Raw genomic sequence first — 17,918 nt, 5'->3', positions numbered from 1 at the left:
GAGGACCAGCTGCTGTCAGTAAACAGAGCGGATGTGAGAAGAATACTGCTGAAAGTGAATATTAATAAGGCTGCTGGTCCAGATAACATATATTGTCCGTGTAGTTTTCTTCAAATATATTCGATAGCGATAACGATACCAATACCTTGGTTTCAATACCAGTTCCTGATCAACACTTTTTTTGATACCAATTTGATCAAATCTGTCTAAACAAAAGATTACACTACACATTATGGTAAAAATATTTTGTTTAATTTTTCAGCTCCTTGACATTTTTACAGACTCAAGGCAATTTCATATTACAGTAAATATGAACCTATTTACCACAGTGTGATGAGCTCTTCTCTGTGTATGACAGGGTTTTTTTTTCCTGTGTGCCTTTAGACAACCAATCACTTATAGATCTTGGCTCAAAAAGAAAAGTGCTTGCTTATTGGCTCACAGAAATTGATGAGATAAACTCTTTACATATTGAAATTTTCCACCAATTCGAACACATGTTTCAATACTTCATGGTATAGTTGCCATAAATGAATAGCATCATCTCACAGGAGATTGTCCCTACTTGATTCACGACAGCCACAATCATCACTACAAAAAGTCACACACACACACACACACACACACACACACACAGATTCTTCTATTATAATGTTAAAGAAGTTCATTTCCAATGTATGAATTGATTTATTGCCTCAGATCCATGTTCATAAGATGTTCATCACTTCAAAACAAACAAAAGAGATAAGAGCTTTCCGGGTCAGCTGCAGTTTCTCCGCTGCGGTTTTATTTGAAATTGCTCTGATCAATATCGTCATGTCAACGATGGATCTTGTGGTTACTTATGTGAAAGTGCTCGCTCTGACTGATGAACGGAGAGAAGTTTGACTCAACTCTGCAGGTCCCCTCCGCTCTGGGGAGCAATTTATCACTTTCAGTTCATTGTGTTGGTTTCCTGATAGCATCTTTACTGTTTCAGTTCACTCTCATCACTCTTACAAAGACATACATGGACAAATCAGACATAATGGTTTTGTTTTTGTTTATTTCTGCATTAGAAAGAGTCTCATACATCTCTTCATAACTTCTTTAGAAGGACATATTTTTTGTATTTAAGAATATTATGTGTTTCAAGGGAAGGCATCTACAGGGGAATGCCCAATGCCAACTAATTGGATAATAAACAAGTGCTCCTCCAGGGATAATCAAACTGAAATGCGTTTTTACAAGCTCCCAAGTCTCCAATGAAATATAATGTTATAAACTGTAGTGGTGTATAGGGGCTTGGGTTTCAGCTGGTTCAATTGAGATAATATGAACAAACAAAAGAAAATCCACAGTTGACAAAATTGATGCAAGAAGCATAGTTTATTGGCAGCTACAATGAAAAGGGGAAACAAAGAAATCTCAATAGGGGCCTAAACAGTCCAGAGTTTCTCTTAAGCCTTCACAAAAGGGCATCGTCACACCCTGATTGGCCGTGAGGGGAACGTCCCGATCTGCTTCAACTCAGGAGTCAGTCTCCCCACTCTGCGCACAGGTGATCTGAATCCACTGCAATCAGTCCAGAGGGATTGTGAAAGTCAGCCCAAAACAAAAGAAGACAGCAAGTCTTACCCAGTGGGACTGCTACATGTGTAGAATGTCTGGAAAACCTTTTGAAGGACAACCACAAAATAACATCAAAATTTTAGTATAGTCAATGTATAATGTTAGTGTTAGCTATGGCTGCGAACATTTTAATTTAAGTGTGGTGTGAGATATATTGCCATGTAGATGTTAAGCTGTTAATTGCTTGTACTAAAGTAAATGTTGTCAATATTTTTCAGGTTGGATTATAAGAATTACCCATGTTAAAGATACATCTATGTAGAATAACATGCATATTTTGACACCAAAACACCTGCATGCTCTTTTTTATTTGTGTTTTTTCAATGTCTGTAGAGGTGGAATTCTTGTACATGAGGACTGTGGTTAACAATATACCACCTCGGATCATATTAGTGCACTGGGATAGTACATGTGATTAATGTGACCCAGTGAGCGTTTACAACTTCTGGTAACTATCATTCAATTATTGTGCTGTGATTATTCTACATTCCACTTGTAAAACATGCAGACTAAAAACAGAACTAAAGCGATGACATAGAAGATGAAAAACCCTTTGTTGAGTTTTTTACACACTCCCTTCCAGTAGCCAGCAGGCCTTGCTTCTTCCGTTCTGCTGTTGAGGAGCATTTTCACCAACCCCCTCAGTTCATATGACAGCTTTTCAAAGTCACGGGACTCCTCCATCAGCTGGCTGCTGCTTTCCTGAAAAAGTAGTTTAATAAACTTTGGTTAAAATACGTGATTTTTGTTAATTCAGCTGCAACAATTGAAATACCCATTTCTGTTTCAGTTTTAAGCTGTGTGCTTTGTGCTTTGTGTTTTGTGTTGTTTGCTGTGTGCTTTGTGCTGTGTGCTGTGTGCTTTGTGCTATTTGCTTTGTGCTGTTTGCTGTGTGCTTTGTGCTGTGTGCTTTGTGCTGTGTGCTTTGTGCTGTGTGCTTTGTGCTGTTTGCTGTGTGCTTTGTGCTGTGTGCTTTGTGCTGTGTGCTTTGTGCCTTGAACAGTCAGTACGTTTACATGACTGGACTACTGTGTTAGTCCGACTTAATCCAGACTTTGAAGTCCATGCAAACATGTTAGTTGAATTTCTCAAAATCGGACTAACACACCCAGATAATGCAGAGTCGATTTACTCTTTCATGTATACGCCTTAGTAAGACCTGAACTGGCCTCTGCGTTCTGCACATGCACCACAGTCTCCACTACATTTTGGTGGCAAATATCGTATGTTCTACTCTGCTAAGTTTATTTAATGATTTTAGTTAGAGGTTACTTTGCAGATTGTATGCTGCATCAAAGCCAAATAAGCACATTTTGATTCATAAAAAAAAAAAACAACAACTATAAAACCCCACCGATTCTGATAATCAGGACAATGCTGAATATCAGATCCGATCAGATCCAGGACACCCACAGTATAAAGTATCTACTTACATGTAAATATAAGTATAAGTTATTTTTATTTGTAGTTTAAATACTATCAAAAATGATTTTTTTTTGCCAGAAAATTCCTTTTGGTACTTCGTTACATTGAATATCAGATACTTTAATACTCAGTACAACTCATTTGGGTAACATTTTTGGATGATATCTCTACTTTTATGACTTCTGGTAACTTCTTCTGTCACTGGGTTAATTTTCTATGGCGGTGTGCTGAGGACAATGTGGAGTCTCACCGCCTGAGGAAAGAAGACACTCTGGTGGTAGCCTGGTGGTACAACACTTAAACAAAATAAAGTCATCTTTAATTCACTGTTTTTTTACTCAGAACACAATGTCTGTGTTCAGTCATGTCTCTAGCTGATGGAGGAGTCCCTTCTTTATACCCACAGTCCTCAATCATGCTTTGTTCAACCCTTTTTTATAAGGACTATCTCTGCAGGATGAAGCAGTCCTGATAAACACATGATTTTTTCTAATCATGTGAAAAAATAACCTATATTTAAACAAGTAAAAACTTGACCCTGACCTCTTTGACCACCGGCAGCACTTCAGATGGTGTTTCACCTGGAGAAACATCACAGACAGGCACAGTGAAAACATTTATCAACTTTGAAAAAGATGTACACAAAACATGTTTAGTGCATATTCAAAATAACACAAGTGCTTTGTATTAGACTTTTCATATGTGACTGTTTTCAAAGAAATGAACATCTAGAGTAATTTATATGCTGCTTTGCAAATTCACCAGATGTGTGACTTTCCTATGATCGTGAATCTCACCTAAGTAATTATTTTTGATGCTGACGTCGCCTTCTTTATACCCACAGTCCTCAATCATGCTTTGTTCTTTATTCGCCTCTTCTTTCGTGTCTTTATGCAACAGAAACATCACCAAAACCGTCTCCAGGAGGCTGAGCATCATCAAACCAAAAATCCCAATACAGTAGGACGCTAAAGGAAGGCATCGTCATTAATGTGGACAAATAACTACACAGTGAGTCAGAAAATCCCATATAAAGTGCTGTCATATAAGACTAAAGAATGAGTTTCTTTACCTATGAGTGGAATCCTGTTTGATGAAGACGGCAGTATATCGTTCAGAATAAGCTGCATGACGGTGACGGCAAGCAGCACAGTGACCTTGAAGCCGAGCTTCTCGCCACTGCTGTCTGAGATCATGAAGGAGGCCAAGTCCAGACCCACGAAGAACAGGATGGGCAGCATGAAGTTGATGATGTAGAGGCCAGCTCTCCTCTTGATGGAGATCTGTGAAATGATGTTCATGGGTCAGGTGGATGACCTGTACTGTACATCTGGCAAAGGCTGAACTGAAGCAACTGGTGTTACAGGTATAAAGGCAGCAGGCGGGATCCGGCTAATCTCTCCTTATCTGTCCACATCTACAGTGGTGCACCCGAGTTATGAAGGGGATCACCATTCTGGGGTAGAAGTTGAGAATGAACGTAGGGTACTGTTGTCGGTGCTGGAGAAGTTAAGATGTAAAATTAATGTATTTCGTTGCCAATTCAAATCATAGATCACGCTTTCTCATGATCTTGTCATCTATGCGATGTGCAAGAGGCGTGACAGTGCTTTGATGACAGCACGCTCAAATATGCAACATATGCAAGTCTTTCGCATGTAAGGGCAAAAACACAAGCAACTTAAAAGTGAGATTTAAAATAAATGCTTGAATGGAAATGCTCAATGTAGAGGCTTTAACTGGTGAGATGAATCCAAGAATAGAAATGGAAACAAGAATATTAGGAAAACATCAAATGTGAAACTCAAAATGGGGAATGGAAACCCTTTTAAATAGAAAAACTGAAATTAGTTTTGCATTTGCACTTCAAGCCAATCAATAAAATCAAGGGGAAATAATAAATGAATCAGTGCTTCCCTCTGAAATATATTGACAGGATAAACCATATAAAGACTCACAAAATAATGCTTTTGATTATTGATTGATGTGATTACTTGAGGTGGAAAATTACATGGAAAATGTTTACTTTCCGCCTGTGCGTGTCTGTATCAGGAAATACTCACAGTGTAAATGATCTCACTTTGGTGGAAGTCAAAGACATTGATGTTTTTACTGTGAACCGTCATGTCGACAAACAGCCACTCGTACTGGTTATGCATCAACTTGTGAGTCCGCTTGACGATCTCTGAAGAGTTTAAATGCCCGACGAGCTGTATTTCCTTGTCTGCGGTGGGAGATAAAATAAAACTGACATTTTCTTTCAGGTTAACAAAGAAGGACTGTATGATATGAGCGATAAGCTGATGAAAAACTGTCAAAGTCATTAAAGCACACATTCATTCAAACTCACTTTGACTTTTATTGTGACGTATGCTGTGTGTTTAGAGAGTTTAACACTTAGCGCTTTCACATAGTATATCTTACCATTAAACAGTGGAAGTTACAAAGGTCACAATGTCTCTGGACCAGCACCTGATCAATATCGCATTTCTCTGATCAATATTGCATTTCTCTAACCTTGTTTTTGTTTTCTGTTCCCACAAGCTGCAAGCTGTGTCACTATCTACTAGGGATGTAACAGTTACCGGTGTCACAGTAAACCACGGTAAAATTCCCGATGGTGAAGGTTACTGCGTGCAACGTGCGCTTGTTATGTAGTGAAGAAGACATGGCGGAGGAAGGACGTGATAGTAGCGGTCCTCACAGCATTTTTCCGCCTTCAAAGAGAACCAAATCTGCAGTCTGGGCGTATTGTGGTTATTATAAGAATGCTCAGGACAGCTGGTTGAGGATGGCAGCCCTGTCTGCAGGAGCTGCGAGAAGAAAGTTGTTGCGAGGGCAGTGGCGGTTCTAGACCAGTTTTAATAGGGGGGCCAGGTTGGGGCCGGCTTTTTTGTTAGGGGGCACATACAACCCGGAAAAAAGGATAAATCCCTCATTGAGACAAAGCAGTGTTTACAATTTCAGCAATTTTGATTGGGTAGTTAACTGCTGAGACACTTTATTTCTGCTTTTCCCTTCAGAACAAAATCATTGCAAGAAATCTGTCATTGTATTATTAATGCAGACTCCCTGTCAGGGGGGCCACAGGGGGGTCCAGACTCAGAGTTACGGGGGCACTGGCCCCTATTGGCCCCCCCCTCCCTAGAACCGCCCCTGTGCGAGGGGCGGCAACACATCCAATTTACTTACTTTCACTTTACGACCATCACCCGCAACTGTTCAACGACTGCAAGGTAAGCTTACCTTAAGCTCGGGTGCATGATGTATGTGTATGTCGAGTTTTCTCTGTCTAATTTGCTGTTGTCACTAATGTAAAGTGACCAGATAGTGGTATAACTGAACGAAGTTGATGAGTGATTTGGCACGTTATCTGAACCGCTTAGTAATAGTAGATTTCACTTTTTAAAGTCGACCTAATAATTCTCCAAATATTGATGCAGAGCTGCAGTGAGTAGGATTTGACACAAACACGTACTGGGTGGACTGAGTTAGTGAACGCAAACTGACTGAGATGACTGACTTTCATCTCAGCTCCGTTCATCTGAGCAGCGTCTACCTGTGGCTCAGCAGCATCGGACCAATCAGACTGACCGAGTCCACTGACAACAGACGAGCAGGCAGACAGAGAGACAGACAGCCATTATATAAGTAATATCAGAAATATATAACACTTGTGGATTATTTGTAGAATAGACTATATATGAAGAATAATATAAAATGGTGAATATAACATGTGTCTACATAGAAATAAGAGCCAAAATAGAGTATTCATAATTAATTTAACAAGAATCCTTTTTGTTTTGATCTAAAAAATTATCCAACCTGTTCCTCACAAAAGTGATGTGATCTAAATTGTGAGTTTTGTGATCTGTTGGTTGCACCCTTAGTATTAAGTAACAATGACAGTAATAATTAATAATGACATTTTCTATTAATTTTTTTCACAGAGAGGGTCTGCTGGCCAATCGAGTGCTGCTGCCACTACATCTCATTCTACCACTGTAACGCAGACATTAAAGGACACTTTTCAAAAACAGGCTGCCTCATCACAAAAAGCCAATGACCTATTTTGCACAGTTTTGATACATTCTTTTATAATTATTTAATGTTGATTTTGCAGTGTTTTGTTAAGGTTTTGGATTTGGACTATTTTAATATATAATAAATATATTTAAAGGTTGAATATGTAATATGCTTATTAAAAGCTATATTTTTTCAAAAATAATACATCCACGGGGCGTTTAGAGGGGCGCAGATTAAAAGTAATGCGTTTCCTTGAAAAATTATATCTAGTCTGAAATAAATAATTTAAGAAATTTTGACGGGTTCGACAATGACTTCCTGTTTACATCATACCAGCCAAATAGCGGCCGGCGTTGCGGGTTGCCAATTTCGCAACCTCGGCAATGCTCGGCAAAGCTTGGCAAAGCTCGGCACAGCTAGGCTGACAATGGGTAAAATGGCGGAGTCTGCAAGCTCTTCAGAGCCCCAGCGAACGGTGCGTTATCTGTCCCAGCAGCTGAGTGACCGGAGAAGAGCAAAAACCAGAGTAAATATCGGTGAAGCATACGCTCGATGGACTCAGGTAAAGGATTTCCACGGCATCAAAACACACGCGGAAATGGTGAACTTTCTCCTGGATCGGTAAGCTAACTCGCTTGCTAACTTAGCTAACGTTACCTGTCGGTCAAACTCCTCTGCTGTACTTATTTTCATTATATCACGTTGATCCTAGATATGAGAATACTGATCGTGACCCATCGACCTCCACACCCAGTAAACGGAGGAAACAGAGGCGGCTCAATCCTCCTGACCTGTCCAAACCTGGCAACCCGACCGCTGGAATTGCCTTTTCGTTGTCGCGACTACGATCTTGAGACACTAGATGGCGGCATTCAGCTCATATTCCATATTCCACCTTTAAATATAAATCCTGATGAAATTATTTCAATTTATCAGTGTTTTTTCAACATTTTGAAGACATTTAAGAAAATACCGCGGTATACCGATAACCGTGATAATTTTGGTCACTATTACCGCGTGTGAAATTTTAATACCGTTACATCCCTACTCTCTACACTCTCTATAGCTTCCTCCTCCTCCTCCTCCTCCCCCTCTTTCTTTCAGGCTCCCTTCTTATGGACCACGGCCCCCTGGGACCATCTACCGTTTCCAGGCTCCTGCTGCCTTGAAATACTGACTGATCTGGATTGTCACACCCCGGGCTCTGCTGGATCATTGCTCTCCTCTGTTTCACTATCCCCTCTTATCTATATTTCTGTAAATCTTGATGCCTCTCTCTGTCTATTACTAATTATCTTGTGTGGCTGGCCCTCTTCCAGGTAATCATGGTGAACAGGAGGTCATGTGGCTCAGGCACCACTTGGTGATGCCTCGTCCAGCTCAGTCGTCTCCTGGATCCACTCACTTTACATATAACTTGTATCAGACTTTCTGTTAATGTAACTTGTAAATTGTGATTTGTTGCTCTTTTCTGTCCACGCGACATCTATTGCATGTCTGTCCATCCTGGAAGAGGGATCCCGCCTCTGTGGCTCTTCCTGAGGTTTCTTCCATTGCTTTTTTTTACCCTGTTAAAAAGGTTTTTTTCCATCAACATGTGAAGTTTTTCCTCACTCGAATCGAGGGTCTAAGGACAGAGGATGTTGTTCACTGTACAGATTGTAAAGCCCATTGAGGCAATGTGATTGTGATTTTGGGCTATATAAATAAAATTGATTTGATTTGATTTTGATTTAAATACAGTTTGTTGAAAGTCTCCATTCTGTTTGAAAATGGGTCGTGATAACTCTGCATGTTGTGCCGTAAATTATGTTGCTACTTCCCCTCTGGGACGTTTGAAACTGTCAAACGCAACAGACTTACCAGTGTGTACGACAGACTTGAAGGAGAGGTTGCAGGTCTGAATGTCAAAGGGGAATTTGTAAACGCGCATCCTGCAGGCGCTGACCAGCACCTGGTCGTCAGTTATTTCAATTTCACCATCGTTCCTAATGACGAGAAAAGGATTTGGAGGGGCCCTGTCCTTCTCTGTCCTGAGTGAGACAACAGGGGTAAATTTCACATAGTATATCATACCATTAAACACTGGAAGTTACAAAGGTCTCTGGTTAAATAATGGATGTGTGAATGAAAAGAGGATGGCACCTGTAAACTTACTCCATGCCACATAAGATTAATAAACACAACATTTTGATTCTTGCTTGGATCATCAGATCAAACTGTGTTTGAGAGATAACCCAAAAACTGTCTAAGTTTTTGGGTTATCTCTCTCAAGCTACATAGAACAAAGGCAGATGATCGTGATCGAAACCAACCCGAACCTGGACATCGACCAATGTTGTGGCCAATGTTTTGTCCAAACCTGCCCGGCTCAGGTATATTAGTTTGATCCTGATGAGTAATAACCGAAACGTGTTTCCATCCTGTTGCTAAACTGTCAAATGTTTTGGCATGTAAATGCTTTGGTTTCTGTGTCATTTCTTAATAATAACATGATGACGAGTAACAGGTTACAGTTGTGAGTGTCAGAACATGCACGTACATTCAAACTTACATCTCTTTAATAGTTATATCCGGCTTCCACAACAGTTCAGTGGGGAGAGTTATACTGGTAATGTTGCAGAAATCATTAGGATCCCAAGTAAGGAATTCATTTTTCCACCACTGTGGATAAAAACAAGGAAAGAAATGCTTTTTTAAACAAATGCACTTTGAGTTTCCCAAGTGAGAGAGAGGTGGAAATGTATTCATGGTCTTCTTCTTTCAGACAGAACTCACCATATCAATCCAAACATAGGGAATCAATTGTTGGTCCTTCTCTCTCTAAGAGCAAAGAAGATGTTTAACTGACACAGTTTTAAACAGGCACACTAGAATCACCAGTATGAGTATGATAAGCAAACAGTACTTCAGTTAACGCAAATCTAAACCAAAAAGCACTCAGGGCACAAACCGCCACCAAGTTTTTCATCAACTGTTTACACATTCTTAACTGGATTTGGATCAGCTGTCAATGTCTGATGGCAACCTTGCTTTTAATAGAATATCTGTCATGGTTTGGGCTTCTTGGTTCGTTGATTTCCTGTTTTATGTTGCAGTGATATCCTGTTTTGTGTTGTCTCTTGTTATTTTTCTGCTTCATTCTCACATGTGCTCCTAGTGTTCTGTTTTCCTCCTGATCGTTCTGACATGCCTCACGTCTCACATCAGCCTCCTTAGCACCACCCTGTTCTTAGTGTGCCTCAGCCTGTACGTCATATGCTCATTGGTTCAGTTTGTATTTAAGCCTGTGTTGTTCCCTCACCCTTTATCACGTCCAATCCATGTCTTGAATGTTCCTCGTGCCTGTAGTGTTCCTCGTGTTCCTGCAAGTCTTGCCCATGCTTCTTTGGTTTGCTCCTGCCTGTTTTTGTTGGCCAGCTTATTAAAGCTTGCTTTTGTTTTCTGCCTGCCTGCCTGCCTTGAGTGTTTTGCATTTATGTCCTACTTTCCTAATTATGCAAAAATCTGGACTCTGGGTATATTAGGGGCTGAGTACAATCAGAGCCAGGCAGCTGATACCTCAGGTAGAATGCTTCATGTCCTGACCTGTGACACAGCTGATAAAACATGACTTTGATATCTTGTTACGTCACAGGACAAGAGAGAAATTAAACCAATATAACCTATAATAAAGTTATTATCATAAGCAACCACTTACCACGTCTAGAATGGCATAGAGTAGCACATCCAGTGTTACAATTATTGGATCTTTGTAGTTTTTAACAGGCCGGATCATGGTTAACTGCTCTTTGTTTTTGGTCAAGTTCAAGTGCCGTAAAACATCCAGATAACTGCAGTTTTGTTCATCGGACGTCTGAACATCTGCAGCAGAAACAAAGAGACACAAACACAAACAAATCAGCATCTACCGCCTCCAAAAATCATAAAACTAAATAAATAGTTCTATTAACAGTTAGTTATGTCACCTCATCAAACGGCCACCAAACTCTGTGACTTGTAGAGTCGATCCTGTATGTAAGTTTGTTCACAAAAACTCTGTGGCTGTCAATATTGGCAGATATATTGTGATTTTATCCTTTCTTTAGTCCCTTTTATGTGCCAATTTAGCAGCCATGCTAGCGTGTTGAGTGAGAAGATGTGGTTCACTGACATACATCACATGTGTGATTTATGGCACAACTGAAAGAAGACGAAAAAAATATATATCTCTCCGTCCACAACCTGTCATGGACAGATCAGAGATTCCTGGTGTGAACAGGGATCTCTCAAGATCTAGGTCACAGGTAATCAGAAGCTATTGGGTGCACCTGTGATGTTTCTCCCACAGCTGGCTGCAGTCAGTCAGCTGGGAGACTGTATAAGGGGGCTGCAGTTCCCCTGCTCAGTTGGTTGTGTGTCTTCAGGGAGTCATCGCCATCAGTTGGCTCTCTGCATTTTCTGTTTGGGTGAAAATCTGTATTGAGTGGGTTGGAACCCTAATAATAATAATAATAATAAATATCAAGCCAACTCACAAATATAAGCAGTTATATGGTTGTAGTCACACAGAAGTCATCATAAGATTGGAGCTGGCAGACATAAAGACTAGCTCTGCTCAACCACTAAATCGATGATTGTTACAGAACACTGAATCTAATTTTCAACTTGAGATCCATCTGTCATAGACCACCAAATGCATGTTGATAATATCATGGCCAGCAGCACCCTGTGTCTGAAACCTAATTCATTTCCAGCTATTTAGAAAAGCTTTTACAAAAGTTCTCTCATCATTATATATGTCGTATACGAGGCTGTTTGAGTTCATGACGCACTACGTGGCCTTTCACCAGGCTTCATTCCACAAATGCTTTTAGATTATTAGTCAGCAGGGCCCATCAAATCCTCTGGCTCCTCTCTTTTAGCACAACAAAAACATTGATCTGAGAGTAGCAGGAAATGTTGATACCAAAGTAACTAAAGACCTTTTATGGTTTGAATGTTTACACTTGTTTTATTTAATTTGATTTTAGCATAACCCTTTATTCTGTTTTATCTTCATTGTTACTGTTTATATTGTTACTGTTTATATTATTATTATATATATATATGTATATATATGTATGTATGTATGTATGTATGTATATATATATATATATATATACATATATATATATATATATACATATATATATATATATATATATATATACATGTGTATATATATATGTATATATATATATATATATATATATATATGTATGTATATGTGTATATATATATACATATATATATATGTATGTGTATATATATATATGTATGTATATATATATATATATATATGATCTTTTAAACATTAATTTTGCTATAATTGGTGTGCACTAGTTTCTAAATTCTCTAAAGTCACTTGTAAAGCACTTTGATTTGTTTGGAAGGTGCTATATGTATATAGTTTGATTGATACAATATATATACAATGCAGAAACCAAATGCAAATTTTAAATAATTTGGTTAACTAATTTATTAAAAAAGATAAAACAGAATAAAGGGTTATGCTTAAAACAAATAAAATAAAATAATTGTAAACATTCAAACCATGAAACGTCTTTAGTTTACTTTGGTATCAACATTTCCAGCTCCTCTCAGAATGTATTAATTAATTGATTAATTAAAGTCTTACTCAATTAATTAATTAGTTAATTGACTCCATGTTGCCACAGTGTTGTGTGATCAGGGAGAAGACTGTTGTCACATTTCACCTCCCAAACATCTTTCAATTTTAAATCCAGTCCAGAAAAGCATAAAAAAACAATGTTGCATTTGGGCTCTTAAATATTTTGGGAACCTGTCTACCTGTGGTTCGACTGAACTGGTTTAAAGTGGGATTTATCAGTTCATAGTGTGTAAATCTGATATACTGTGATCTAAATCCATTCGCACTAACTCTAACAGGTCTGTTAATTCAAGCTTGTTATAGGCGTTATTGCACACTTGACACTCAACAGCAACCTGTTCCTGTCTGAAAATATATTGATGTTAAGCTTATCTTTATCTTTACTTATTTTTGCAAACCTTTCATTTAAATAACATGGAGATGCAAAGAGCACTTTCTACAATCTAACAGCAGTTTGGTCTTTTTTGTTGTTGTTGTTGTTGTTGTCATTAAATAATACTGAGAAGCATTTCTAATATTGTGTCCACTATGTCTTGATCAGTCAGGGTAGGCAAAATATTAGAAACAACAACCATGCAGACATGAACTACAATTATCTCCAAAACAAAGCATTATAAGCATCATGAAGACAGGATTTATTACAGCAATGTTGTTTTTGGCTTCATTAGTTTTAGCCAGGCATGTCCAATAAACTGAAAACTGAGTGGATACACGGTTAAAAGATAATAATGAAAGCTAATTTTTCATTTAAACCCTAATGGTATCTAAAATCAACAGCCTCGAATCAAAACAAAAGTTGTTCATAGTGAGGTTTGTGAATTGTCCAGAGCTGTGAGGACGAGAAAAACCTCACCTCTGAGGAGGAGCAGAAAGAGGAAGCCGGCAGGAATCATGAGTGCAGGACCAGCGAGAATCCAGTCAGTGAGTGGTTTGTACAGCAAATGTGCATCGCTGTCGACTCAGTGCTGAAATATAACACAACACTGGAAGAGGGTTGGGCAAACTCAATGACCAATCCTTGTGTTTTCTTTTGTTTTCATCTCCATAATCTAAGAAGTGATTTCCAACCACATGTAGCCGTACTCCAGAGTGCACTTTTGCAAGGAAGTGGAAAGATTTAATGGCCCAGTTTTCAGCTGTGTGAGTGCAGTTTCCAAGCAAGAGGGTTTTTAACTTAGTCCGTCTCTTATTACTGTCCCTCCGTTCCTCTCATCAAGCCCACTGGTTACAACTGATTGAGTCATGAATTCAGAATTAGCATCAATACTAAATCATCAAATATAGCTGCTAACTTTATGCGGGACTATTTTGAGCAGTGGATTGATCCACATTGGATGCTCAAGTGAGTGTTTCTAGCAGCAGGTGTTTGTGTTTAAAGACCCAGATGCAAGACAATTTCAAGTCAATTTAAAACATTAGAAAGGTTCAGTTTGTCATAATTAAATTAAAATGGCATCTACTTTTGTCTTAAAAGTGACATAAAAGTGAAAGGAGAGCGTGTCCATCTGTGAGCTAATCGGATGAATATTTCTTACATCATATTTGTTTTTATTGTCCGTTCCTGGCAGATGTCCAACAGCAGTTGGTGTTTTAGGAAGAGGAGCCCCAGTCTGGACCAGAAGGACCATCAGCCACAACACATAAGAGGAACAGGAGGAACTCTGGACCAGTCCGGATGGAGAGCAGTTTCATCAGGTCCCCATTCACTGCTGTCACTAAAAGAGTCGTGATGAAGAGAAACCTCAGTCTTCACAACTTCATCGAAGCCAAACTGATGACAACAGGGAGGCAGAGCCTTCTGCCAGCAGCTCAACAATGCAGACAACACCAGAAACTGATAGAGACTAGTGGGGAGGATCTGAACCTGCAAGGAACCCCAATCCAGATCGTCACAAAGGAGAGAAACCATTTGGTTGTGATGATTGTGGGACAAGATTTAGCCTTCAGAGTAATTTTGAGAGACACATGTGAGTCCACTCAAGAGACAAACCATTTTGTTGTGATATGTGGGAAAAGATTTTATCGGACAGCACATCTTAAGATACACAGTAGAGTCCACACAGTTGAAAAACCATTTTGTTGTGAAACTTGTGGTAAAAAATGTACACATCAGGGGAGTCTGAAGTCACATGTGATGGTTCACACAGGGGGGAAACCATTTGGTTTGGAGTTTGCAGTAAGAGATTTAAACAACAAGGAAGTCTGAGGTTACATATGAAAGTTCACTCAGGATAGAAACTGTACGGTGCACATTACCGTCCTGGTTTAAAAAAAACAAAACTTTCTGGATACTTCAGAGGGCTAAATTCCTGATTCCCAAATTCTTGTCAGCTTTTACACATTAGTATTAGAAAGCATCTTGACTAGATACATCATGAACTTCATTATTCCTGTATGGCCACTGCACTCTTTTGCACTTGTAGCTAGAACTTATCATCATTCTCTCCATATATAATATCCAGTAAACAGCACACATGTAGTATATTCTGTTTCTACAAGAAACACAACACAACACAACAAGAAAAGGGGAATACCAAAAACTTTTCACTTCTTTGTTACCCCGTGTCCAGAATGGATGAAGCAAACTACAGAAAGAAGCTACAAGAAAACCTGCTTTAGTAATACTTGCCAATCCTCCTGTTTTCCCAGGAGACTTCCAGTTTTCATTGCCCCCTCCAGGTTTCCTCCTGCAGTCCAATTTGACATGTGACCCATGGATTGCCAGTTTAACATCCAGAGAACTCGCATCATTTAAAATTGCTATTATGTTTGTAATGTACTCCTGAATAGATCAATTGATCAATAGATTACTTTAATATTGGAAAAAAAACTTAAAAACTTGAAGATTTTCCTCCAAGTTCTGCACCTATAATAAGCTCCTTTTTTATTTCTATGTGAATTTATGGATCCTATTTGAGATAATATGTATCATGTCTGTTTGTTTAGATTTCACTGAGTTATAATAATTGAGTGCTTATGGTTTTTATTTATTTATTCTTTTTTTCTTTTTTTTTTACCTCTGTTGACTCCATAAGCTGTGTGTCAACTATTGCTGCCTGGAACTGTGTTGATGAATCGGTGGACTCGGCAGGTCAAACTACAGTGAATAATTTCCTGTTAATTCTAGTAAATCAAGATATTCACGTCACACTATTTGTATGGGTGACTTTACCGATGTTATTCGCAATATATTTAGTTTTATTCAACTATGACTTTTAAGTACAACGCTGCCTATAAATGCTAAATCATGGAAGTGAAAACCAACCTTTAAGCATATAATTCAAACCTGTTCTAGCCTATCATGAATTTGTTTTAGAGATTTTACATTTTCTCATAATATGACAAATGACATGAAATCAATGGATGTAATACCCCAGCGTGACAGATAATTCTAATATACATTACAAAAATTATACATGGAGTGCAGATGCATCTTTGAATCTGGACACAGTAGGTTTTATTTGTTGTTCATTCAGAGATTAAAAAAGAGTTTCATACATCTCCTCAGATCCAGTATAGAAATCACATATTATAACTTTGATGTGTATATGAATACATTAAGTCGAAAAATGCAGATGTGAACAGCACAGAAATCCATAATGATATTGTTAAATACATATACAAAAACATTTATAATACTTTTAGAAGAGAGGGATGTGTTTTATGATTGTTGAAGGGACAGTGTAACAATTTTTACACATCAAATTATTTTTTTCTTCACATATTATAAATTACTCCAGTGCGTTACCTGGTATCTAAGCCTGACTTGTAGACTACAACCTTGTAACCTGTTTCACAAAATAGGCGGCTTGATTTATGATGTGCGAGGTAATAAGCAGTGGCAGCTGGTAAAAAATAATTCTAGGTGGGGTTGTGTGTGCCAGAAGCTTACGGTAACTATCCCAATAAAAGAACCCCAACCAAAAGATACCATTGTTTTAGGGATAAACAATAATCATTTAATTGCCTTTTAGAAATGAACAGTTTGACAAATAATGACAATGATATGAGATTCGAGATTAGTGAATACTCTTAATACAAAATTAAAGTTCTTGAGAGACATTTACAGGTGGATGATGATGATAACTATATACAAAGAAAAACTGTCATAGGAACATAATGTGTAGCAATCAGATTAAATATATTAGTGAATACTAATTACAATACAAAATTGCATATTATCGTAATATTTACAGGTGGATGATTAAAGATTAACACAGGAAAAACTGGCAAAGGAACATAAATTGTACCAATTGGAATGTGCAAATACTGAGTTGTATATGTGTGTGTTTTTTGTGTGAAAGAGTGAGTTAGTGTGTGTGTGTGTGTGTGTGTGTGTGTGTGTGTGTGTGTGCACGTGTGTGTGCACGTGTGTAGGTGTGTGCATGTGTGTAGGTGTGTGTGTGTGTGTGTGTGTGTGTGAGTCTGAGTAGCAAACCTCTTAATGACTTTGGTGTTAAAGTCAGGCATGTTCTGTATCAGGTTTTTCTCCATGTAGGGCATAGCCAGTGCATTAAGGTGGTATTGTGCGTTCATGGTGTTCCACTGGACAGTTTTTATCCTCTTTAATGTAGAGAAGCACCTCTCTGATTCTGCTGTAGTCATCGGTGTGGTGATGAGAATCTAAAGAAGACTTACTTACTTCTCACCAGGGACATGCACATGATTATAGAGGGGCAGGGGCTCAAAGTCAGAAAGGGTAGTACGTGCACGCACACAGTGCACGGCACAATGTTTTTAAGGCCTTAATAACTATGTAGATTAATTATTGTAAAATTAATAAACAAAGGACTCATAGAAAGCTGCTACTACTACTTAGCTGTGTATCCTGTGTAGCTGTGAGTGATATGCAACTGCCACTTCTTTTGTGTCAACAAATTATTGTCAACATGAGTTTATTCACATCATCATAATACTGAGGCTTGGAAGACATGCAATTCAGCTGCAATTCTTAAAAAGCAATAAAAAACTGGTTTATTATTAGGCTATTTATTGGAGGCCAAGTGTAAACTAGAAATACAGGCTACACATCTAAAAATGTGACTGTTAGTAGGAACAGCAATGCTTACAACAGCAAAGTCACATAAACTCAATATCTGGAAGAAGTTTAAGATTTGTGGCAAGATAAACAGTCGACAGAGACAGCTGTCAGATTATTCTTAACGCTCATTAACAGGCAGTTACCTTAACAAGCACAAATGGG

The 17,918-nt window shown here is 38.4% G+C and overlaps 1 protein-coding gene across 1 annotated transcript; it reads right to left on the bottom strand.

The window, feature by feature from the left end:
• Window positions 1-1,352: 1,352 nt before the first annotated feature.
• LOC115570856 (5-hydroxytryptamine receptor 3A-like) lies at window positions 1,353-13,654 on the bottom strand. Its single transcript, XM_030399619.1, has 10 exons — window positions 13,569-13,654; window positions 10,763-10,926; window positions 9,841-9,885; window positions 9,617-9,726; window positions 8,926-9,095; window positions 5,100-5,260; window positions 4,109-4,319; window positions 3,834-4,004; window positions 3,580-3,617; window positions 1,353-2,313 (listed from the first exon to the last, which is right to left on the bottom strand). The coding sequence occupies exons 1-10, from the start codon at window positions 13,606-13,608 to the stop codon at window positions 2,089-2,091; spliced, it is 1,335 nt and encodes a 444-aa protein (XP_030255479.1). The 5' UTR covers window positions 13,609-13,654; the 3' UTR covers window positions 1,353-2,088.
• Between the last annotated feature and the right edge of the window lie 4,264 nt (window positions 13,655-17,918).

The sequence above is a fragment of the Sparus aurata genome, chromosome 20, assembly GCF_900880675.1.
Source record: "Sparus aurata chromosome 20, fSpaAur1.1, whole genome shotgun sequence".
NCBI lineage: Eukaryota > Metazoa > Chordata > Actinopteri > Spariformes > Sparidae > Sparus > Sparus aurata.
This window is presented reverse-complemented; position numbering and strand designations above follow the sequence as displayed.

Bases quoted from the DNA above. Each gene is read 5' to 3' on its own strand.
- LOC115570856 (XM_030399619.1), bottom strand. From the start codon at position 13,608: ATGATTCCTGCCGGCTTCCTCTTTCTGCTCCTCCTCAGAG. The intron at 9,727-9,840 runs GTGAGTTCTGTC...TTTTATCCACAG, and splicing joins CCTATGTTTGGATTGATATG to TGGTGGAAAAATGAATTCCT. The intron at 2,314-3,579 runs GTCAGGGTCAAG...CTACTTTTTCAG, and splicing joins TGCTGCCGGTGGTCAAAGAG to GAAAGCAGCAGCCAGCTGAT.